Source organism: Neofelis nebulosa, chromosome 2, assembly GCF_028018385.1.
Source record: "Neofelis nebulosa isolate mNeoNeb1 chromosome 2, mNeoNeb1.pri, whole genome shotgun sequence".
Classification (NCBI taxonomy): domain Eukaryota; kingdom Metazoa; phylum Chordata; class Mammalia; order Carnivora; family Felidae; genus Neofelis; species Neofelis nebulosa.
The window spans coordinates 18,943,048-18,967,973 of record NC_080783.1 but is presented as its reverse complement, the minus strand read 5'-3'; the positions used below and the strand labels follow the sequence as shown (position 1 = coordinate 18,967,973).

At 45.8% G+C, this 24,926-nt stretch overlaps 1 protein-coding gene across 2 annotated transcripts in view; it reads left to right on the top strand.

Moving 5' to 3' along the window:
* The window catches only part of LOC131497926 (sterol 26-hydroxylase, mitochondrial), a 33,201-nt gene extending 11,993 nt beyond the window's left edge, over nt 1-21,208 (top strand). For both annotated transcript variants that reach the window (XM_058704654.1, XM_058704663.1), the window contains exons 2-9: nt 15,131-15,321; nt 18,371-18,570; nt 18,698-18,895; nt 19,062-19,234; nt 20,035-20,201; nt 20,358-20,439; nt 20,519-20,731; nt 20,887-21,208. In XM_058704654.1, the coding sequence (XP_058560637.1) occupies nt 15,131-15,321; nt 18,371-18,570; nt 18,698-18,895; nt 19,062-19,234; nt 20,035-20,201; nt 20,358-20,439; nt 20,519-20,731; nt 20,887-21,006 (1,344 nt within the window). In that variant the 3' untranslated portion in view covers nt 21,007-21,208. The remainder of the gene's footprint in view (nt 1-15,130; nt 15,322-18,370; nt 18,571-18,697; nt 18,896-19,061; nt 19,235-20,034; nt 20,202-20,357; nt 20,440-20,518; nt 20,732-20,886) is intronic.
* Nucleotides 21,209-24,926: the final 3,718 nt, after the last annotated feature.

Here is a 24,926-nt window from a genome sequence, read left to right as displayed (position 1 = left end):
CTGGTGTGGGCAGGGGTGACTATGTCTTTTAAAAGAGGGAGAGAGTGGGGAGCAGGATGGCAGGCCCTTGAGCAGAGTCAGGGAAATGAAAAATTACAAAAGGCAGGAAGGGGGGCAGCTGGTCCATGTGAAGCTCATATGGTTAGTTAACTGGTGCTTCTCAGCAGGACTCCTATACTTCCTCAGAGACTGGACAGGGGCCTTATCTTTAGGTGTCAGCCGGAACAAACAGGAAGTTCTTTAGAGTGCAAGCAGGGGAGGGACAGAGAGAGAGGGAGACACAGAATCCGAGCAGGCTTCAAGCTCTGGGCTGTCAGTACAGAGCCCGATGCAGGGCTGGAACTCACAAACTGTGAGATCGTGACCTGAGCCAAAAGCAGACGCTTCACCGACTGAGCCACTCAGGCACCCCTCAGGGCGGCACTTTAAGGGGCCTTTATCCTCCGAATGAGGGTCATCCTATGGAGGCTACTCTGAGCTGTTAGAAACTATGTCCGTGAGTTCAAGTCTTTCTAGGCCCCAGCCGAGGCCCAGTTAAGAAGAGGGCTGGGAAGAGCCTGAGCAGAATCTGGTAAGGAGAGAATCTCTATCACAACCTTTTAAACATCTGAAAGCTATGGCACTTTGCAACAACAAAAAACGAGTCTGTTTACCACGTATTGCATAGAATTTCAGTTTTCCATCCCCCACCCCTGAGCCTGTCTGCACACCCCAGGTTACCAGCCTTTGCCTTGAGGTGGGTTAGTACATTTTAGGCATTGTATCTGTGAATTGGTAATTGCCATTATGGCCTGCCTTGGGTTATTCACCTTAACGTGTGTAGCCACAGGGCACCTCTTTGAGATCAACTACTAATAGAATTCTCTTATTTGACTGATGAGGAAATGTCAAGCAAGAAAAGGCAAAGCCAAGGCCGGACTGATTTCATCAGCAAAGATACAACAAGCCACTGTTAGATTTAGACATTTTATTGCCAAATAGTGAAAGGAAGAGTAAGGCAAAGGTGCCGGCTCCCCATGAACCTTGTCCCGCACATTCAAAAAGACGACACTGAAACTTTTCCCACCAGATGAGTGCAGCGTGAGTTATGGGGTATCCCGTTGCTGAGGCATTCCTTCTAGACTGCAGCCAAAGGGTTTTATGTTCTGCAGCTCTTGTCTGAGTGGGGGTGGCCAGAAACCCCACACTTCATCGGAACCTGGGAGGTGATGAGAAACTGTTTCATGACAACCTCCCTAGTGAGATAAGGAGGTGAGTGGGTGCGGGCCTTATTGCAACTCCTCACAGACGTTCTTCCATGTCCCAGGAAGATGGCAAAGTGTTCTGCCAAAACTCATAAGCTATGGCTCAAGTCTCTGTGTGCATAGATAGGTACTGGTCTGCTCCACCGTTCGACCCCGACCCTTCACATATCCCAGAATTTGCAGGGATGTAAATACCCCATCAGATAAATATTCCAGTTCTACTGACGGGAGCGCCTACCAAATCTGTCTTTGGCAATATTGGATGAGTCACCACAACCGTGACTCCCTGTACGTTGATTAGGCCTGTTTGGAGTATATACTGCAGCCAGGCGCCCCATCCAAGGGCAACCGGAGTTGCAACCACGCACACCCCACCTCAGCCAACCCCGCGGAAGTGCCGGGCACTACGGTTGCCTATTACCACCCGTGCTGAAGGGTTTGGAGCAGCCTGTGACAAATGAACAAGAGGCCAACAGTAACAGGATGAAGCTAAAGAGACCAGATCAGTGTCCAGAAGGTTAATCTTGTCCTGTTGTCTTTATTGGAGGCTGACCATTTCTGAAATCACTGGCCCTTGGGAGGTTTCTAAGAGTTTTTAGATTGAGATTCTATTTGGCCAGTGGTCAAGTTGAGGGCGGTGGTGGTCTGAGTTAACTTGGCCACATGTCAGTTAGATGCCACCTTGTCTGTAGATAGGGGCTGAGAGAGAGAGAGAGAGAGAGAGAGAGAGAGATTAATAGTCCCTCCCTGCACCTCCAACCTCCCGGGGATGACCCCTTATCTCCCACAAGCCAGAGGTATTCCTCTCCCCACAGCCATGTGTACAATGTGACAACCTCCTAGCAGTCCCTTCACTTTTTTGTCCCAATCCTCCTGTGTGTCCTAACCCTCACATGAGCCCTGCGGAGGTGCCTCAGTGATTTCTTCCTTGTATACTTCTACCATTCTAGAACATCTCCCATCCCCACATCGGGGCCATCTTGGGGCTGAAACCTCATATTCATGGCCATTACCGTCCATATCTATTACTGCCCAAGAACGGCAAGCAGAACTGATGGCGAAAGAAGCACCAGGTTAGGATAGCTTACTCCATGACTCTTCTCGCTACTCGCAAAGTAGCTGTTAGTTTTCCAAGGGGGTAGGTGTGGGAAGAAAAATGGGGGAATGAGAAGAGTTAATTATGTGGCTCGGGTCTCTTACAGCCTCTCTCGGGCCTCTTCCTGGCTCTCCAATCTCACAATGAAGAATTCTGTTGAAATGGCAGATACCCTCCTGGTGAATTGTCACATAGATATTCCAAACTGACTTTCTTAGGTGTGTCATCCACTGGGAGCTGAGGCTGGGTTATCCAGTTATCTTTTTCAGTTTCTTTAAGAGTCCACTCCATGTTTCAGTGGCACTGGCTTCCTGGGGATGATACGAGGCATGGAAGGTTCAGTGAATGTTCCACGCAGCTGCCACTGCTGGGTCCTTTTTACTTCAAGTGGGAACCGTTGTTTGAATGGATGCCCTTGGGAAACCAAATGTATAGCACTGTCCATCGAAGGGTCTTTGAATAGTGTGCCCCTCGTGCTGTGCAGATGGAGACGATAGTGTCATACCTTGAAGAGGTGTCTGCTACAATCGATGTCCGATGGTACCCTCAAGAGGATGGTAGGGGACCTGTACAGTCTGTTTGGTAGGACAGGCCAGGTCCAGTACCCCTCACTATGAGCCCCCAAATTTCTTTTACCACTGGAATGTCTAGCTGGCGGTCTGGGCATATCTGCCACCTTCTTTGGCTTCACATACTGCGGTCACTATGCCTTGTTTGGGGGCTCCCGTGGATGGAGTACCATGCCCTGTGCAGCAGTCTGTCTGGATGGCTACGGTCCTTACCTTTGTATCACAGGTCTCCTCAGCTTGCTGATTTCACCCATGTTGATCCAAGGAAGCCTTTGCCACGGGCGTCCCTCCGGGTCATGAACAGAGGGTATGGGTCTTGTGTGATCTGCTGCCATGATGATCATTGCCAAAGAGGCTGAGACTTGTTCATCCAGGCATTCCACTGCCAGGCATCAGCCCACACGCTCATGAGTCAGTGAAAATGTAACAGGGTGTATTTGGGGAGGTCTTTTCCAGAGCAAGTAGCACAGCTCACAACAGCGAGCGTTCTCCTTTCCGTGCATAGTTTTAGACTATTTTCTTTGGGGGGGTACATGGCAGCATCACCCCAGGACACCCCATGGCCCCCAACTGAGCTGATCTCTCCATGAACCAGGCCTAGGCATTGTCAGTAACTTCAGTGAAGGTAAGCCCCCAAGAAATCTGAGGTGTTGGCATAGACCCTGCATCTGAGTCAACACATCTAGAGGGCGACTAACCACTTAATGGCTGGTGTGCTATTTTCTGGATGTACTGCAGCCACATAATCAGGGATGCTTGTCAGGCAGTACCCACTTGATGTTCTCGTTTCCCACGGGACATCAGGTAGAACGGCACTTTGCCGTGTCCGTCTCGGTGTGCATTAGTGCTCAATATCAAGCCAGTAATTGTCTCTCAGTTGGGGTATTCTGGGTGGTGAGGTCAGGCAAGTGCCATGTCCAAAACCCTAAGGAACCACTGCCTAGTGGCCACATGATTTTACCACTGGTCTCAGTCTGTGTAATGTCAGTCACTGACACGTGTAGCTCACATGTCTCATGAGGACTGACTGGCCACAGTGGAAGAGCAGTTTGTACTGTTGGATTGTCTATCTATCGATCTATCGATCTATCTATCTATCTTAGTAATCTCTACGCCCAAAGTTGCACCTCTTCCAACTGAACCAGCCAGACACCCCTGGATTGTTTCCTTAAGCATGTTTGTCTGTACTAGTTCTTTGATCAAGACAGTGATCTTCCTTTCCACCCCTTCCCTTTCCTTGGAATCCCATACTACTTTACTGATACCGGATGACTGACCCGAGAGAACAAGGTGGACTCCTGGTGGTCCACTCAACCCACTACCACTGCTCTAATCATGGCGTTTCCCCACCGAAAACATCCCTTACAGTTTAGAGAAATATTACATGTATTTAACACATTTATTCCCACAATACATTCAGTATATCTTTGACGAACTGATGACCAGGGAGTATTTTATCTGTAGCCACAGCCACCTGTCTAATGGAAACAGTTTTCCTTTCCTTAGTAATACAGACGGGTAAGGAACAACCATGGAATGTTTTTAAACATTTTATGGGACCCTCTCCCTTTTTTGTCTAAAAACCAACACAACTTGGGGCACCTGGATGGTTCAGTCGGTTAAGCATCCAACTTTGGCTCTGGTCATGATCTCAAATTCTGTGTCTCCCTCTCTCTCTGCCCCTCCCCTGCTTGTGCATGCTCTCTCTCAAAAATAAACAAACACTTAAAAAATAATAAAATAAAATAAAGTAAAAATAATAAAATAAAATATAAAGTAAAATTCAATTAAATTTTAAAAAAACCAACACAACTCATCAGGGCTCTCGGGGACCATGGCCAAGGACTCCTGTCCCCTTGTCACTAAACACATCAACCAGGCTTGTTACTGCCTGCCAGGATCCTATTGCACACTTTGCTAGTTGGCCCGTGGGGTCTCACGGTCTTTTTCCTAAAAGGATGCCATGACCTTATCAGCTTTGGTGAAGAGAGTTAAAAAACCCCATGTAGTCAATCTGTCAGGAGCAGTGGGGTGACACCCTTGATAGTATGGTTCCTTCTGTAGGTGCAACTTTCATATCAGGAATATACTGCTTTTTAGGTGGTAAAAGACAGCAGTTTTTTCTTTGACTGCCAGGGGGATTACACCCTGTCACTCTACCAACGTTGTTTCCAAAACTACTTGGCAAGCTGACTCTGAATCTTACTCATCACTCCTACTGGGACCTTCAACTTGCCAACCAAGACGTGGTTATACAATGAAAAGTTTGGACCTCAGAGGAATTTTCCTAACAGTCTAGGAACCCTGTCAGTGAAACATTTTGAAACCCATCATACATTTTGTATGTAGGAGGAGTTGGCTCATGGGTCTCTCACTCAGAATCAAAGAATCACTTTCCCTTTTGTTTTGTCTTTGCTGTCCCACACTTTACAGAAACACAGACCAAAGGGTTTAATACAGGCACTTCAGAGGTGGGTAGCGGCTGGAAGGTCAGGGATTCCAGGGGATGGGGGACAAGGGGCGGCATGGGGGTGGGGGGCAGCTCCACTGGAAAGACAGCTTTGCATTTACCTCCAATTTTCAGTGGCCATTTACTGACAGAATGGATATAGGACTGTGTGAAGACCGCTGCTCCTTGGCACTGCCTGCCTTACCTCTCCTACCCTGCTTGGTCCATGCCATCTGCTGGTGGGAGGACCCTTCTCTGCCCCCCAACACACACTTAGGTCAGAGCACGTGCTACTAGATCATGGGTTCTACTTTATCTCTGAACCTGACCATGTGGTCCCAGTTCTCTAAAAGGCCATTATAACTTTACCAGCACCAAATTGGGAACCAAAAGTATCGAGTTCACATGTTAGACAAGGCAAAGCCAAGACATAACAGATTTTTCTGGAAAAGATACAGTGGGCCACATTTAGATTTAGACAGTTTATTACTTACATAGAGAGGTACAGGGTGCCTGGGTGGCTCAGTTGGATAAACGTTGGACTTCAGCTCGGGTCATGATCTCATGGCTCGTGAGTTCAAGCCCCGTGTTGGGCTCTGTGCTAACAGCTCAGAGCCTGGAGCCCGCTTTGGATTCTGTGTCTCTGTCTCTCTCTGTCCTCCACCCTCACACTCTGTCTCTCTCTCTCTCTCTCTCTCTCTCTCTCTAAAATAAACAAACATTAAAAAAAAGAGAGAGAGACAGTGAAAAGAAGAATCAGCCAAAGGTGCCAGCTCGCCGAGATCCCTGTCCCACACATGCAAAAGGACAGCCCCGAAACAAAAGGGGCCGGATGATTGCAGTGTGAGTTGTGGGATATGTTGAGGTGCCCCTTCTAGACTGCAGCTAGGTGGTTTTATATTCTGCAGCTCTTTTCTGAGGGGGATAGGGCAGAAAGCACACACCTCATCTAAACCCAGAGGAGAATCTGTTGGTCTCCTGACAGCCTCCTGGGGGAAACAGGGAGTCAAGTGCTGGGCAGCTTTGTGGTGGCTCCTTGTAGGATTTCTGTTCTCTCGTGTCCTGGGGTGGGTGGTGTCACAGGGCATTGAACTCTCAAGACTCAGGGAAGGCTGGGTTCAAGCTTCCGTGTATCTGAGTACAGGCAGAGTCTCAGTCGGGAGGGTGCCATGGTGGAGCTATCCCCCAACAAAGTGACAAAGCCCATTAGTGTTGGGGCTGGAACTAGAACAAAATCTCCTGCCAAGCAGTCCCTGACCCTTCAACTGATACTGCCAGCTGTGGATGAGATAAAAACACATGACAATGAACAGGCACTTTTTTCCTGCAAAAATTTCTCTTGTTTTTTGAAAAAAATCACATAAATATGAGTTATGTGCTAATAGTTTTTGACTACGTACCACCTGTAAGAGAAAATGTCATTTCAGTGTGGCGGAAGTAATTTGCAGAATATTAAACATTATTCTGCATATATAAATATGTGTTTGTTGTAGAGAAATCAGAAAGTATACAGACACAAAAAGAAGAAAATCCAAATCTCCCATAATTCCCAAACCCTGCACATGTCACAGTGCCTTGTACACATAGGAGCTTCATAAACATTTGTGAAACAAGTACATAAATACACACATAATCTTAGTGGTAAGTAAGCATTATCCTTGTTTGCTAATCCTTGGTGAATAGGTTTCTACATTTTCCTCCATGTGTCATCAGTGTATGTATGTATGTATGTATACGTATATATATATGCATATATATGTGTGTATATATATACTTTTTAATGAAACTATACCATATACTCTTTTGTAGCTGCCCTTTATTAAAAATAAATGTGCATACCTTTTGGGGTCCCTGGGTGGCTCAGTCAGTTAAGTGTCCGACTCTTGATTTTGGCTCAGGTCATGATCTCACAGTTCATGAGAACCAACTTCTCTCTCTCTTTCTCTCTCTCAAAAATAAAATAAATAAATAAACTTTAAAAAAAAGACAAATGGGGGTGCCCGGGTGGCTCAGTCAGTTAAGCGTCTAACTTCTGCTCAGGTCATGATCTCGTGGTTCGTGAGTTCGAGCTCCGCGTCGGGCTCAGTGCTGACAGCTCAGAACCTGGAGCCTGCTTCAGATTCTGTGTCTCCCTCTCCCTCTGCCCCTCCCCTGCTTGAGCTCTGTCTCTCTGTCTCTCTCAAAAATAAATGAACATTAAGCAAAAAACCACTCAAGTATTTGAAAATAATTAATAAATACGCATACCTTTCTATATCAACAAGTACACCTATAGCAGTTTTAAATGGCTGACTAGTGTTCTTTTGTATGGCTTCACCAGAATTTGCTGAACTTTATTGTTATATATTTAGATTTTTTTTGTGTGTAAAAGCTTTGATATATCTATCACTAAATATCATGCCCATCTTTAGAATAAACCCCTAAAATGGAATTATTGGGTAAAAGATTTTGTTCTGGGCTTTGACATGTATTGCCTGCCAAATTGCCCTCTAAGAAAGTTGTAAACACAGTAGTTTTGCATAACAGAGGGCATTCTCAGAGACTGCCCCTGTGTTCTTCCCTGAACAGTTAAACAGACCAGCAAATACCCCTCAAAGCTTGATCCCTAGTCCTGGGTTAGGAGTTAACAGTGGAAAGCAAAGGTTGGTCTGGTTCTCTTTCCTCCTTGATCTACAGTTGAGAAAAATTTTGGAACCAAAGAACTGACTCAACTGGACATTCCTCAGCCTCTTTCCGTTCTTTCTTTTCTGAGGGGCTATTTTTTGTTCACATCAGGTTCTCGCTGAGGCTCTGGAGGTTTTAAATGCCAGAAACTTCTAGGCTTTTTTTTTTGGTGGGGGGAGGGAATTCACATAATACAATTCATCATTTTAAAGTGTACCATTCAGTGGCATTTAGTGTATTTTGAATGTTATGAAATCACTAATTCTAATTTCAAAACTTTTTCAATACCCTAGAAAAACACCCTGTCACCAATTAATCTCTCCTTTTTGCTCTGTCCTGCTGCCCCTCAATAATTGTTAATCTGCTTTCTGTCTCTATGGATTTGCCTATCCAGGTAAATCATATAAAAAGGATCATACAGTATATGACCTTTTGTGTCTGGCTTCTTTGTCTTAGCACATGTTTTTAAGGTTCATCCAAGTTATAGCATGTATCATACTTTGTTCCTTTGTATGGATGAATAATATTCCATTTCATGTGTAGACCACAATTTGTTTATCTGTTCATCAATTGATGACATTTGGGTCGTTTGCACCTTTCAGTTATTATGAATAATGCTGCTATAAATATTGGTGTAAAAATTTCTGTGTGGCATGTTTTCATTTCTCTTGGGCATACACTTAGTAGTGGAATTGCTGAATCATATGGTAATTCAGTGTTTAATTTTTTGGGGATCTGCCAAATGGTTTTCTGTAGCATCTGTACTATTTTTATAATTCCATCAGCAATGTACAAGGGTTTCAGTTTCTCCACATGCTTACCAACAACTTGTTATTTTCTGTTTTTTGGATTAAAGCCATCCTACTGGGTATGAAATGGTATCTTATTGTGGTGTTGATTTGCATTTCCTTGATGACCAATGATGTTGAACATCTTTTCATGTGCTTATTGGCCACTTGTATTCTCCTTTGGAGAAATGTTAAGTCCTTTGACCATTTTAAAACTGAGCTGCCTTCTTGTTGTTGAGTTTTTTAAGACCTCTTGTATATTCTGAATATTAAACTCTCATCAGATGTATGATTTGCAAATATTTTCTCCCATTCTATAGATTGTCTTTTCACGTTCTTGGTAATATCCTATGATGTACAAGATTTTAAATTTTTTATGAAGTCTTATTTATCTATTTTTTTCTTTTATTGTTCATGCTTTTAGTGTCAAATTTAAGAATCCATTGCCAAGTCCAAGGTCATGAAGATTTGCCTCTATGTTTTGTTCTCAGAGTTTTATGGCTTTAGGTCTTGTATTTAGGTTGCTGATCCATTTTGAGTTAATTTTTGTATATGGAGTGAGGTAGGAGTCCAACATAATTCTTTTGCACTTGGTTATCTAGTCGTTCCAGCATCATTTGTTGATGAGACTGTTCTTTCCCCACATTGAATGGTCTTGGCACTCTTTACAAAAATCAATTCACCATAGATGGTGGACTCTCAATTCTTGTCCGTTGGCCTATATATGTATCCTTATGCTACTGCCACAGTGTTTTGATTATTGTAGTTTTGTAGTAAGTTTCAAAATTAGGAAGTATAACTCTTCCAACTTTGTTTTTCTTTTTCAATATTTTTGGCTATTCAGGGCCTTTTGCAGTTCCGTATGAATTTGAAGATTGATTTTTTCCATTTCTGCAGAAAAGGTCATTGGCATTTTGGTGAAGATTGGATTGCATCTGTAGACCACTTTGGGGATTACTGCCATCTTAACAATATTAAGTCTCCATATCCATGAACATGGGCTATCTTTCCATTTATTTAGTTCTTTGGTTTCCTTCAGCAATGTTTTGTAGTTTTCAATGTACAAGTGTTTCACTTCCTTGGCTAAATTTATTTTTGAGTATTCTATTCTTTTGGATGCTTGTATTAGTTTTCTCTGGCTACTGTAACAAAATATGACAGACTGGCTGTCTTAAACAATGTAAATTTATTTTCTTTAACTTCTGGAGGCTGGAAGTCTGAGATCAGGGTGCCAGTAGGTTGATTTCTGGTGACAGCTTTCTTCCTGGCTTGTAGACAGCCATCTTTTCCCTGTGTCCTCGCATGGCCTTTTCTTGGTGTGTACTTGCAGAGAGAGAGAGAGAGAGAATGCTCTCTGATGTCTCTTCTTATGAGGACATTAATCCTATTGGATCAGGGACTCACTCTTATTTAATCTTAATTACTTATTTAGTCTTACTTACTTCCTTAGACGCCCCATCTCTAAATACAGCCACACTGGGGGACTAGGGCTTCGTATGAATTTTGGGGAAACACAAACATTCAGTCCAAAACAGATCCAATTCTAAATGGGATTATTTTCTTAATTTCCTTTTTGGATTATTTTTCCAGGCTTTTACAACTAATTCCCACTCCTTTGGAGCCACTGTTACTGGTTTCGTGTGAATCTCCTTCTCCGCCTCGCTTCTCTGTCTGTCACTGTTTGTCTCTCATATTCTTCGTGTTGTCTGCAACTTTTTTCTCCACCTGATTCATTGACATCTGCTAAATATTGTCTAAAATGTGTGTAGTGGCATGTCAAGCAACATGGGAGGTAGTTAAGAAGTATGGGGGCACCTGGGTGGCTCAGTCTGTTAAGCGGCTGACTTCAGCTCAGGTCACGATCTCACGGTCCATGAGTTCGAGCCCCGCATCAGGCTCTGTGCTGACAGCTCAGAGCCTGGAGCCTGCTTCGGATTCTGTGTCTCCCTCTCTCTCTAGCCCTCCCCCGTTTATGCTCTGTCTCTCTCTGTTTTCAAAAATGAATAGATGTTAAAAAAAAAAAAAGACTGCAATTATAAGAAGTATGACATCATTCCTGACCTAGAAGATTTTCAATCTAGTTGAAGAGACAAGACTTAACTAGGGAGCAACTTATAAGCATATGTAATCAAATTCTCAACTGTGTGGCTCATACACTGAGATGTAAACTCTCTAAGGGTAGCTGTTCCTGCTGTGCACACAGCTGTATCCCCAGGCCCTAGATAAGTATAGGAGGAACAGGATATGAGCTCAATAAATAAATGTTGAGTGAATTCATCACTCTCCCCCTTTGGAGTCTCACTTGGTGGAAGCTACCCCTCCCATTCATCCTGGAAGATGATCCCTAGGGGACTCTGTTCTGCAAAGTGGCACTTGGACAGGATCTATCTGAGAACGTTGGGGCTCTCTAACTGGCTCAGGTTACGGCCTAATGGTAGGTTCACAGACATAGCACACTCTTTCAGCAAGTATTATGGTGTCTTTCTAAAATAAGTTCCTACATAAATAGATCCTTGTTCAGTTCCACCGAGTAAACTGAGAAGAGGAATATGAAGGAAGAGGAAAGAAAGCATGGCCTATGCAAAGGGGGAAATGCCTCAGAAACTTCCAAGCTGACAGCCAGGAAGAGGTGCCAGAGGCTTTGGATTCCAGAGAAGAAGCTGGTCCCCAAGTAAATGGTTGTTGATCTAGTCTTTTAAAACATGACTTTTTTTTTTTTTTCTGATTCTAAGATCATGGTAGAAAATCTGAAAAAAAAAAAAAATCACAGTATAAAGAAGAAAGTAACCTATCTATAAACCATAACTCAGAGGTTACCAGTATCTGCATTTTAAAAAAAGTTTATTTATTTATTTATTTATTTATTTATTTATTTATTTATTTTGAGAGAGAGAGAGAAAGAGCACAGAGGAAGGACAAAGAAAGAGGGAGAGAGAGAAAATCCCAGACAGGCTCCACACTGTCACTGCAGAGCCCGATGTGGGGCTTGAACTCAAAAACTGGGGAGATCGTGACCTGAGCCAAAACTAAGAGTTGGATGCTTAACTGACTGAGCCATCCAGGCGCCCCACCTCTTTTTGCATTTTTATAAAACTGTAACATGTAATTGCATTTGAACTTAACACAAAGAGAAAAAACCCAAACTGTAGATAAGTATTTCTTCAAAATGAGGTATTGTTTCTTAAGAAGAGTCCTCTAAAATTTAAGCATTAAGACTCATATTAAAAGGTTGGGGTTACAAAACAAAACAAAACAACAACAAAAACAACAACAACAAAAAAGTTGGGGTTGTTGTGGAGGTTCTCGACCTGGGGTGATTTTGCCTCCCTCGGGACATTTTGGCAATGTCTGGAGATGTTTTTGGTTGTACAGCTTTGAGGGCAGGGAGATGCTAGTGGGTGAAAGCCAAGGATACTGCTAAACATCCTAAAATGCACAGGACAGTCCACCACAACAAAGAATCATCCAGCCCCAAATGTCAATAGTGCCGTGAGGAACCCTGGTTTATTGCATAGTTACGTTGGTTTTAAATAGTATATATTTTTACTTATTATTTTTTATTAAAAATTTTCAATGTTTGTTTATTTATTTATTTATTTGAGAGAGAGAGAGAGAGCGCGCACACAGGTGGAGCAGCAGAGAGAGAGGGAGACACAGAATCCGAAGCAGGTGCCAGGCTCTGAGCTGTCAGCACACAGGTCTCGAACCCACAAACTATGAAATCATGACCTGAGCCAAAATCGAATGCTTAACTGACTGCGCCACCCAGGTGCCCCAATAATATGTATTTTTAAAGGGCCTAAGTTTGTTTGTAGTTCGATGGAGCAGGTGGTTGAGAACCATCCAGGTGGTCTGAGTTTGAATTCAGACTCTTCTACTTCCCAGTAAAGTGACCTTGGGCAACCTCTTTGGGCCTAAGTTTCCTCTTTTATGAAATTGTGGTAATTTTACATCCCCCTCATACAGCGGTAGTGAGGACTGAATTTCTAACTTAAGTGTTTGGAATAGCGTCTGTTTTATGCTAAGCTCCTTGGAAATATTTACTATTATTATCATTATTATTATGTGATTAATATATTTTTTTAAGTTTATTTGTGAGAGAGAGAGAGAGAAAGTGTGTGCACAAGTGGGGGAAGGGCAGAGAAAGAGGGAGAGTGAGAATCCCAAGCAGTCTCCGTGCTGTCAGTGCGGAGCCCCGTCACGGGGCTCGATCTCACGAACCATGAGATCATGACCTGAGCCAAGATCAAGAATTGGATGCTGAACCGACTGAGCCACCCAGGCACCCCTGTCATTAATATCTTAAATAAACCAACTGGAATCACAAATTAAAACTTACGTTTAAGATAATTCTCCTAAAGAATTCAGTAGAGAAAAACAGACATATAAGTACTTTTACAAAATGGAACCTTATAAATCTAAGGAATATATACATGAATTGAGAGGTTTGACCAGCCTTTCCTGCTTTCTGGAATTACCTGATCAGTGGCAGATGACTCATTGTTTTGCAAGACACTTTCTTTTTTTCCCTTTAGATTAAAAATACTTGAATCCATAGGGTACCTGGGTGGCTCAGTTGGTTGAGCGTCCAACTCTTGATTTCAGCTCAGGTCATGATACCAGAGTCATGTGTTTGAGCCCCGAGTCAGGCCCCACACTGTGGAGCCTGCTCAAGATTCTCTCTCTCCCTCTGCCTCTCTCCCCCACTCACGCTTTCTGTCTTTCTGTCTCTAAAATAAAAAAAAAAAATCAAAAATTTGAATTCATTCTCATAGTTCAAAGCTCAAAACGATATGACAGGATATACATTGTGCAATCTTGCCTCTCACTGCTGTCCCCTCCACCTGCCCCATCGGTAGTCACTTTAATTAGCTTCTGATGTGACCCAATATTTCTTTATAAAAGCACGTGCAAATGCTGTATATTCTAATTTAGCCCCCCTTTCTTAGACAGAAGATATCATACTTTTCCATTTAACAATCTACTTTGGTTATGTATATTTCTTTTCCATTTAACAATCTACTTTGGTTATGTATATTTCTGTATTACAATCCAACTTTTCATATTACTACACAAGGAGCTGATTCATCCTTTTTTAAGGTGACATAGTATTCCATTATGTAGACTTCCCATACTTTGTTTATAAATGTATTTGTAATTTCTATAAATGTTAGCAAATTGTCCTCCATGTAGGTTTGTGTAATTTTAGACTCCCACCAGCAATGTACAAATATGCCTGTTTCTCTCCAGGAATCCCTGTAGTTTACACACAATCATCTGTTCAAAATCATACCATGCTGGTAGGCATTACTGGGAGGTGAAAGTGGAAACAAAACTAAATAGATGTCGGGGTGGGGGGTGTCAAGGCTGTTTTCCTAGGTACTGACAGAATCGGCTGTTCGTTCCGGGTGGATTCTGGGCAACTGGGTAATATATTGAGGGCAATTAGGTCGCATTGGTCCTAGGAGAATCTTAGTTTTTAACACCAATAGTAAAACACAGTAAGAAACCACTATGTTTCAAATTCTTTAAGTTTGTGGGTGTTAACTTAGCCAGTAAATTTAGTCTCAGTGTTTGTGGATTCTTTTTAAGTTTTACCTCCAAAACTCAAAGTATACTTATTTTCCCCCTCATTTCCAGCACCTATAAAAACATTACACCAATGCCAGTTTCACAGATGCAATGGGTACCGATTGTCAAGTGCTTTAGAAATTCTAAGATAAAATAGTTGATCATTATTTTACTGAGCAGCTAATAACTTTTTTGTTAAAAATAAATTCATACCACATACCTTACTTCATATTTAATCTTGACTTTCTTTCTCAGCTTCTTGTTTTTCCTGGAGTTTCTACTGTGTTTCTTTTTTCTCACTGAATACATGAGGTATTTATCTTTATCTCATTGAAAGCAAGCTGCAGTAGATTTAAATGCTTCTTTGAAGAAGCCATAGGTGTTCTATTATACCTCACTAAAGGGTTCAGTTTCTCTAAAACCTTGGACCCCATATGTTTATACCTCAAAACATACCCCCGTTTACCACATCCCATTTTTCTAAAATCTCGCTTCTCCAAGGACCTCAATTCTCCCAGTTCTGCCAGATACTCATTGCTCTGAATATTCTAACTCCTGTGTGCTCATTTTTTCCCCCCAGTGTTCTTTCAGAACCACAGGCCATCCTAGTGCCTACCTCCTTTAAAATTTGCTTTCGCCCATCCCACTTGCTCTGGTGTGATTATCAGATACTCCCCCATCCCATCTCCTCTCTAGTAAATGCCTACATGGATGGGCCATGGTTATTCAGCTTTCATTGACCCCCACAGATGCTGAACAAGACCAAGTATGGTCCAATGTGGGTAACCCGCCTAGGGCCTCAGATGCATGTGAACCTGGCCAGTGCCCCACTCCTGGAGCAAGTGATGCGGCAAGAGAGCAAGTACCCAGTACGGAACGACATGGAACTATGGAAGGAGCACCGGGACCAACAGGGCCTGGCTTATGGGCCCTTCACCACGTGAGCTGGGGCCTAAAGGGACTGGTACAAGGCCTCAGAGGGCCAGGCCCAAGGGCAATGGCATTGGGAAGCCAGGGGATGATGGGCAGGGTAGGCTCTCCCTTCATCCTCTGAGCCTGATACTCAGTCTAGAAAGCAGTGGTTGGGATGGGCTGAAGCCCAGCGGCCATTCATTGTCTTTTCCACTAATGTATTTTATGACTTTGGACAAATGAATAATTTCTCCTTCCTTGGCCATATGTTTCTCATATGTAAAATGGGAAGTTTGGGGTAGAATGCCTCCAAGCTCTCTCTAGGACCTTTCCAGCCCCATTATTCTACATTATGGTTGAAGATATCGCAACGTGAACCATAATCTATGTGTAGTTGAAAAAACATTGTCACCATATTAATTAGGAAGGCTGAATTTGACTTTAAAAATATTTCCTAAATTATGTATTATAGGTTTGTTGTTGCATATAACTTTCACAGGTGCTCTCCATACGTAGAAACAGATGTGGGTTTCAGCCTTGAAATTACACCCAGAAAAGTTAAGATTATTTTGGCAGTGACAAATTCGAGGACGGGCTGAACATGTTATATACGCATGTGCCAATTGAAGTAAACAATCGAGAATCATTGGCGATGAACCATTCCCAGTGTCACAGGTTGTAACTGGGTATATTACAGGGTTTTTTAAAATCGTTTTTTATTTTAATTCCAGTACAGTTAACATACAGTGTTATATTAGTTTCAGGGGTACAAATAGTGCTTCTACAATTCTATACATTACTCAGTGCTCACCATGATAAATGTAGTCTTTAATCCCCATCACCTCTTTCACCCTGTGACGGGTTTCTTTTTGCTATGGTATGTTAACAGAGCTCCAAAGTAATGAACGACTTTTATTTTCCCTAGTTGCTTGACATCTCATGCTTTCGACATTTCTTAAGAGACGAGAGTTGATCCTGGCGGTGGTTGTGGTAATGGCACCAAGGATAGTAGCTAACTATGTGTTTGTGACATGCCAGGTATCAGGCTAGTCTCTTTACATTTATTATCTCGCCTTATCCTCACAACAAGCCCATGAAGTAGATAGTATTATAATCCCCATTTTACAGATGAAGAAACTGAAGCCTAGAGAGGTTTTACATCACTTGCCACTAGCGAACGAGATCTCTCCGATTCTGGAATTCAAGAAATTAATGCCTTGATACTTTTGGAAAGGAAGCGAACTGGTGAGAGGGTGCATTTCATCTGCCTTTGATGCCCATACGTCCATTCTCCCATCACATGTGGTTTTTTTCCACCCCTTTTTCCTGGTTCCTTCACAGGTAGACAGTTTTAGAACTTCAACAATTACTGAGCCCTTTGCTCGAAGTTCTGGGAAGAGAACAGAGAATGCCTGTGTTTCAAGAGCTCTTTAACTTGATGTCTGACCCCAAGGGCAAGATTTGGGTCTTAAGTTTTTGCCAGGTCAGGCCACCACTGGAATTGGTGGCTCAGGATCTAGAATTGGAGCCGGATATTATGTGCACCCCTTTGTCACCTGTTTTTAATTTTTTACTCTAAAGCCAGTTTCCTAGTTATATTGTACCATATACATGTATTTTAAAGCTATTTTACTAACCAACGATAAGTTCTTTTTTGTTTTAGCGTATATATGTGCATAAGTACATAAATATATGTATTTTTACATCTCATTCTATGAAACATTGTCTTCCCAAGAAATATTTTAACAACCGCAAAAATGTTCTCATTTAAGTTCCGCAAATCTGATCGCTACTATTGGGAGAATTTTTTACTCTCAGAGAAACCCTACAGCCTGAAGTTCCAATACATGAGTCTATTCTGGCTTTCATTTCTTTGTCAGCAACACTTTTCGTTGATCTTTTTGCAGGGTTTCCCAACATAATAAAGAAAACTCCTGGGGTTTCAGGTTCATTTAAATAAATAATTTTCTAAAATTAAAAAAATAAACCCCAATTCTTGCCATAAGCCTTTTTAGCGTCTATCTTTTTAAAATACCATCTTGGTTTTTAAAATTCAAAAGTAATACTTACTGTAAAATTTCCAATGATGAAATATTGTCTGCCTACCGCCCACTCCCATCCCATTCTTCCAAGTAATCCTGACAGTTTGGTGGGTCCTTCTTCTCTACTCTATGTGGAAACATGTGGATACACATACGGATATTTAGGATTTCCTTTCCTCCTCGTAAAATTGACCATATTGTACTTATTAGTCTGCAACTAGCTTTTAAAAACTTGGCCCATACCCAGCTTGCTTAGGAGAGGTAACAGGTTTGGGGGACAGCTGTGGGTGGGGACAGTTCCTGAACATGAAGCCCCGCTGTGGGAAGCATGGTCCCACCCTTGTGAACATCCCTGTCTAACCAGGATGGGGACACAACCCCCTACTGGATGCCCGTAGCAAGAGGGGCTGGGGCACCCGCCTGGTGGGTCTCCCTGTCCCTTAGACCCACTAAGTCAAGCAGAGCATGAAGGTCCAGAATCTGAGCATCCCAGGAACCCTCATTTGTTCCTCCTTTCTTCCTCATCCACCACACAGAGGACTGGAACCATCGTAGTTCCTCCTCATTTCACATACAGAAGATTCTGGAGTTGTAGCATCCTAAGATAATCAGAGTCGACATTCCTTAAGCATTCGCCATGTGCCAGGCTCTGATCTAAGCACTGTAGTTGTCCAAACAACCCTACTAAGATAGGCACGCTTATTATTCCCTTTTTATGGAAGGGGAAACTGAGGCACAGAGGCGTTAAGTCACCTGCCTAAGGTCACTCAGCCAGTAATCATCAGACCTGTGACTTGACCCCAGGGAGTCTGGTTCCAGATGCCCATCTTGACTACTCCCACGATGGTATAGTGAGATTCTGAAGTTTTGTGATTCCAAGATTCTGTCATTTGAAATTCGGTGATTCTGTAATTCTAAGTCTAGGAGTCTGAGATTTTCCTAGACCCTGTTGAGGTCTCGGGGCAGGGGGAAGACCCCATCTAATCTAACCTCCATCAGCTGCTTACAAGTGTGCGGTTCCTCCATCCTCCACAGGGAAGGACACCACTGGTACCAGCTACGCCAAGCTCTGAACCAGCGGATGCTGAAGCCCAGTGAGGCTGCGCTCTACACCGATGCTCTGAATGAGGTGATTGACGACTTCCTGGCCCACCTGAACCATCTTTTGGCAGAGAGTGCCTCAGGGGACCACGTGTCTGACATGGCTCACCATTTCTACTACTTTGCCTTGGAAGGTACCCTTGTGGGGACAGGGGCTGGGGCGGGCAGGGGCCAAAGGCAGGTTGTGTTCCCCCTCCTCAAGCCCCCTGGATTCTGGGTGCCATGACACTACCTCTTGTGATGGCCTTTGCGCATTGCCAGCTATTTGCTACATCCTGTTTGAGAAACGTATTGGCTGCCTGGAGCGACCCATCCCCCAGGACACCGTGGCCTTCGTCAGGTCTGTCGGGCTCATGTTCCAGAACTCACTCTATGTCACCTTCCTCCCCAAGTGGAGCCGTTCCTTGCTGCCTTTCTGGAAGCGATATCTGGATGGCTGGAACACCATCTTCTCTTTCGGTGAGGAAACCAGGGAGGGAGGTTGTGGGGTGGGTTCTAGGGTCCGTGCGTCAGCAGTCTGTCCCAGGACTCCCTACCTCATGCTTCCAGCCGTCAGAGTGGCTCTTGGTCCTGGGAGATCATGGCTTTTGACCTTGTCCTCCTCTGTTCTCCATTGTCTCTTTAGGGAAGAAGCTGATTGATCAGAAACTCAAGGAGATAGAGACCCAGCTGCAGAAAAGTGGGCCAGATGAAGTGCAGATATCTGGCTACCTGCACTTCCTGCTCACCAGAGGACAGCTCAGTGCTCATGAGGTCATGGGCAGCCTGCCCGAGCTGCTCCTGGCTGGCGTAGACACGGTGCGTGAGGGGGGCCAGCAAGGAGACCGGGGGCTCCCAGCTCCTGTCCTGAACCAATTCCCCATTACCCTCATCTGAGCCTGACCTTCGTTCCTCCAGGTACCTGCTTCTCTTTCTGTGTCACAGATGTAGAGCTAGAAGGAAAACAGGGAGGTCCTTCAACTCGGCAGAGGTGGGCAGGAAATGGTTCTTTTTCGTTTGTTTTTTATTTATTATTTTTATCTGAGAGAGAGAGAGCCTGCATGTGAGCAGTGGAGAGGGAGAGAGGGAGACAGAGAGAGAGAGAATCTTAAGCAGGCTCCACACACAGCACAGAGCCTGATGTGGGGCTTGATCCCGCAACTCTGGGATCATAACCTGAGCAGAAATCAAGAGTCGGACGCCCAACTCGACTGAGCGATCCAGGTGCTCTGGGAATGGTTCTTTTGTAAGAGGGATCCCATCGCCTCCTGGAGCCTCTCTTGGCCAGCTAGGAAGTCACATCTCACATCTATTTGAGATGCAATTTAAGCAGAGAGCTCGACCACAAGCGCCTTCTTGGTCAGACTCTGCATTCCTTTTGTCACATGGGGTTTCCTTCTGTTACGGTTTCCTTGTTGTTAGAACGTGATTCTCCATCGTATGGGTCCTCATCCTGCCGTGGAGTCACATGAAGGGTCCCCATGAGCCCCTGTGTCTGTTTCTGCCATGCTCGCGGCAAATTCATTTCTCCACGCACGCTCACTCACACTCCGCCCACTACCTAACTAGCCTTTTTCCTAGAAATCCCTCCTCACTTTATCTCTCCCTCTGCCTCCCAGACATCCAACACAATGACGTGGGCCCTGTACCATCTTTCAAAGAACCCAGAGATCCAGGCTGCCTTGCATAAGGAAGTGGTGGGCGTGGTACCCCCCGGGCACGTGCCCAAGTACAAGGACTTAGCACACATGCCCCTGCTCAAAGCTGTGCTTAAGGAGACCCTGCGGTAGGTTGCGGTTCCCAGGAGCACAGGGTCTGTGCAGAGGAGGACTCAGACAGGAGTCGGAAGTGGGGGCTGCTGGGCTGGCGCCAGGGCCAGGGGTGAGATGGGAAGAAGGGCCTGGGGCACCAGAGGCGAACCTGTGCTTTCTTTTCCCTGCAGCCTTTACCCCGTGGTCCCCACGAACTCCCGGGTCATCACGGAAAAGGAAATCGAAGTCGGTGGCTTCCTCTTCCCCAAGAACGTGAGTGGGGCTGAAGAGCTGGGGCTCCCGGGGTGCCCTGCGGCCCTAAGCTGATGGGCTGCCCCTTCTCGCTCCGCAGACCCAGTTTGTGTTCTGTCACTATGTGGTGTCCCGTGACCCTGACATCTTCCCTGAGCCAGAGAGCTTCTGGCCCTACCGCTGGCTGAAGAAGAGCCAGCCTGCTACCCCTGGGGTCCAGCATCCATTTGGCTCTGTGCCCTTTGGCTATGGGGTCCGGGCTTGCCTGGGTCGCAGGATTGCGGAACTGGAGATGCAGCTGCTGCTGTCAAGGGTGAGCGGGGGAGAGGCTGGAGGGCCGAGTGGGCCAGGGAGGGCTGATGGAGGCCGTGGGGAGGAGCGGAAGGGCAGCACAGGGAGGGAGCGTGTAGCGGAGGGCAGGGGACGGAGATCGCGGATTCTAAGGCCCATGTGTGTTTTACCTCCCAGCTGATCCAGAAGTATGAGGTGGTCCTGGCCCCCGAGACGGGGGAGGTGAGGAGCGTGGCCCGCATCGTCCTGGTTCCCAATAAGAAGGTGGGCCTGCGTTTCCTGCAGAGACAGTGCTGAGCTGGGCCCGGGCCTTCCTGGAGCAGCCCCCTTCTCTCTCTCTCTCTCTCTCTCTCTCTCTCTCTGGCACAGTAATTTCTGGCCACTGCTGTGTCTCAGACGAGAGGCTCCCAGACGCCAGCGGTCCAAGACAGTGTACTTTCTGTAGAACCCTGAGCTTTGGCCACTTTTATAATTTTGAACGTTTCCTTCTCAGATAAAAGGCCACTTCTCCCCCCCGCCCCCCACCCCCCCCCGGCAGTCACATGGCTATCTTTGGGAAAAATATAGAATAAAGGACTTTTATTGATAATTGGAGACCTTTGTCATTCTTTTTGATGACCCAGCATCTGACCCCCTTTCTGTGTTTGGGGAACACCGTGTCCCCACTTAAGGATCTTGTGGGAGGTGGAGCCATCTCCCTCCATGGAAAATGAGAACACCTGTGTTTTCCTGGACCTCGCACAGAGGCCTTGGCTTCACGCGCTGTTGGCCAAGGCCCTGCCCGAGAAGGATCCGCAGAACAATCCTCCGGGCACCAAGAGGGGCACCGTCTTTTGAACAGAAGTGCTTTGATAGGGGTAATGAGGTGCTACAAACATGGGTGAAGGCGCGCTAGGCTGGACCTCCAGGAATGACTCCTGGGACGCCCCTGGGGCACTCAGCCTGGGATGCTTCACACTGGCCGCCCTGCCCTCGGGAGGACGAGTGCTGGGAAGCTATCGCTACAACTGCGGGCCCTATGCTACTCCGCGTCTCCCAGGTCAGGGCTGGTGGGGGTGGGTGGGGGACGGGGAGGTGGGCAGTAGCTTCCCCGCCCCCCACTCCTGGCCCCCATGACCGCCGCCTCCCTCCCACCTTCCGTGTGCCTCACACACAACTGAGAGGCTGGAGCTTGAGCTGCAAGAGAACATGGGGATGGTAGTTTTTAGTTTTCCAGCCTCTTCCGTACAGGAAGCCAACCAGAGGGAAAGCAGGTTGGCACGGAGACTCGGTGTACCGGGGGCCGGAGAAGGCAGTGAGGCCCAGCCCCAGTTGTAAATTCCTGCTGGGTCATAGAAAACTAAAATCAAATTTCTTCTGTTTGTGAGGATAAAGAAAATCATATCATTGCCCTTATTAAAGTCCTTCAGAGGCTTCCCTCAGGCATGAAGCAAAGTCCAAAGTCCTTATCATGGCTTAGAAGACTCTGGCACCCTGCCCGCCACCCCCACTCCCTGCCCAGACACCCTTTCCACAGCTGAACCCCAACTCCTTGTATTTGCCTGAGCACGTTATGCTCTTTCTGGCCTCAATATTTGGTTCTTCGTGTCCCCTCTTCTTGGAACCGTCTCTTCACCAACTGCCACGTCATCCCAGAGAACTTGCCCTTCCTTAGGGCTCAGCTCAAATGTCACTGCCTTTGAAAAGCCTCCCCTGACCTCTCCGGGGGGGAGCACAAGCACTTCCTCTGTGCTCTCCCCACCTCCCCACCCACATGAGAGAACTGAGCGCTCAACCTGTTCACCTTGTTGGAGACCCCACGGTCTCCCCCACCAGCTGTGCACCCACCAGAGGGCACAAACCAAGTTCCTTTCAGTTTGGAGCCCAGTGAGCAACTCTGTGTCTAGCACTTAGGAGGCGATTAAAAAATGTTTGTTAAATGAGAAGAGGCTGGGATGGTAGGCAAGGGAAGGAAGAAGAGGGGAGGATACAGAGCTTTCTGTATGGAGCAATCTGGAGAGAACTGGGAGGAATTCCTGACTCTGAGGGCATAGCTGTCCCCCACCTGTGCAGGGATCCACCTGTGAGTGGTCCCTTTAAATGCAGAGAATGGGGGCCGGGCTCGGGGCAGGGGGTGGGGTGCGAGATTTCTGTCACCAAGTCACTCAGCAACTTCTGCCTTTTCCAGTGTCTGCTCCTTCAGACCACGGTGGGGCTGGGGTCTCGAGGACTCTGAGCTGCCCACATAAGTCACAGGGAAGTGTTGTCACAGTGAGGCTCCCCGATTATCCACCCTGACCTGACTGCGAGGAAAGAACAATAGGAATTAGGATAATTACGGATAAGTGGACATTAATTCAGCACAGGAGATACGCTCTTGACCGAAAACAATGTGCACATCTCATTACTCCCTTTCCAGCTAATTTGAACTTGTTGGATCCAATTAGAATCCATATTTTTGGGTAAGACTTTAAGGAATCAGCTTGTCTTCTTCTTCTTCTTCTTCTTCTTCTTCTTTTTAATGTTTATTTATTTATTTTTGAGAGAGAGAGACAGAGAGAGAGAGACAGAGAGGGAATGAATCCCAAGCAGGCTCCATGCCGTAAGCACAGATCTCATGGATCATGAGATCGTGACTTGAGCTGAAATCGAGTCAGGTGCTTAACTGGCTGAGCCATGTAGGTGCTCCTTGACATCAGCTTGTCTTCTTAAACATTTATGCAGCACTCCCAGGAGTAAAAATAGACCGAGTACCCAATATTTTCTGGCTGTCTACATGCTCGTGTTCTACAGATGTTTTAGCTCTTGTATCTTGGCTCATTAATGTTCGTTCAGTTCTAGCTCATTATTTGTGATTCCAGATGTAAGGTGCACGTCCAATACAAATTCTGACAGTTGTCGTCAGGGGATGGACATAATGTAACCCTGTGCTGAATTCTTCTGTATTTGCACATGTTTGTAAGGCTAGTGAGAATGCCAGCAAATCGTGTATCTTCTACCTTGTGCCCCTGCTTTCAGCCAGCTCTTCTTGTAGATCTTGGTCATAACAAATAATATAGATGCCATAGGGCGACAGACGATTTTCCTAATTATGGAAATGAGGCGCCTGTATTTCTCAGCAAGCTATCGTGCCCATCATGTGTTATGCATCGCAAGCCTCTAGTTTCTACAAAAAAATACAGTTGCCCTGGTCGCACCCCCCAAGTCAGGAAATTAACATCTCTCTAGGAACGGAGCCCTGGAATTACCATCTTATAAAGCTCCCCTGGGGATCCTGTGGCACAGCCAGGGTTGATAACTGCTGAGGTGATGTGAGATGATGAGAGAGGTGGATGAGAGTCCGGCCTGGAGGTCACAGAAACTCGGAGGGGCCTCGGGGGTCAGGGCAGGAGTCGGGGGCATGGAGGCAATGATGCCTGCACCATTTGGCCAGCCCCGGGTTCATAGGTATGAACAGAGGAGCCAGCAGAGTGGCTGGCCTTCATACTTTTATTCAGAGTTGGGGCGGGAGTAGTCCCCATGGCAACCCTTTGCCTCTTTTCTAGCAGCCATGATGTGGGAGGGCTGTCAGAAACTGAGGGTTGGGGAGAAGGGCCCAAGGGGTAACTGTTGGGTCCTCAGGATGGTGGGCCCAGGAGGCTGGAGACCTATCTACTCTTGGGTGGGGGGGAGCAGGAGGGGGAGAGAGTGATTTCCTCAGGGCTGCCCTTTCCACTGAACGCCTGGGCTGACCTGACGGTCTGCTCACGCAGAGCAACCTGGGACACCACCTCAAAGGACTGACCCTGCTACACATTCCCTACAGTCAGCTGCAGCAGGAGGCAGCCTGCCCCAGGCTCCCCAAGGTTGTCGCTTGAGACAGGCCCAGAGAAGCACCCCCATCCTCCCACTTGAGCCCAAGGCCCAGGACCTTCCCAGGCAGGGCCAGAGCAGAACCAGCACTGACCCATGGGTTATGGCAAAGTCGGAAACAGAAGCTGCGTGTCTGTGAGAAAATGCCTTCATTTACTGCCTGACTCATCAAGCACAAATGTCTCCACTCTGTTGCTCTGTGAGGTAAATGTGGTGGGATCATATTTTAGAAATATTAACCTCTCCTCTCTCCACTGGATAGCAGACAGCGTCCACTGCCACAGGGGAGGGATGACATAACTGAAGCCTGGCCTTGGCTTTGGAATTTCCAAAGCCTGACCCTCAAGGCAGGTGGCAAGAACTCAAGACACATGCAGTGGACTTGG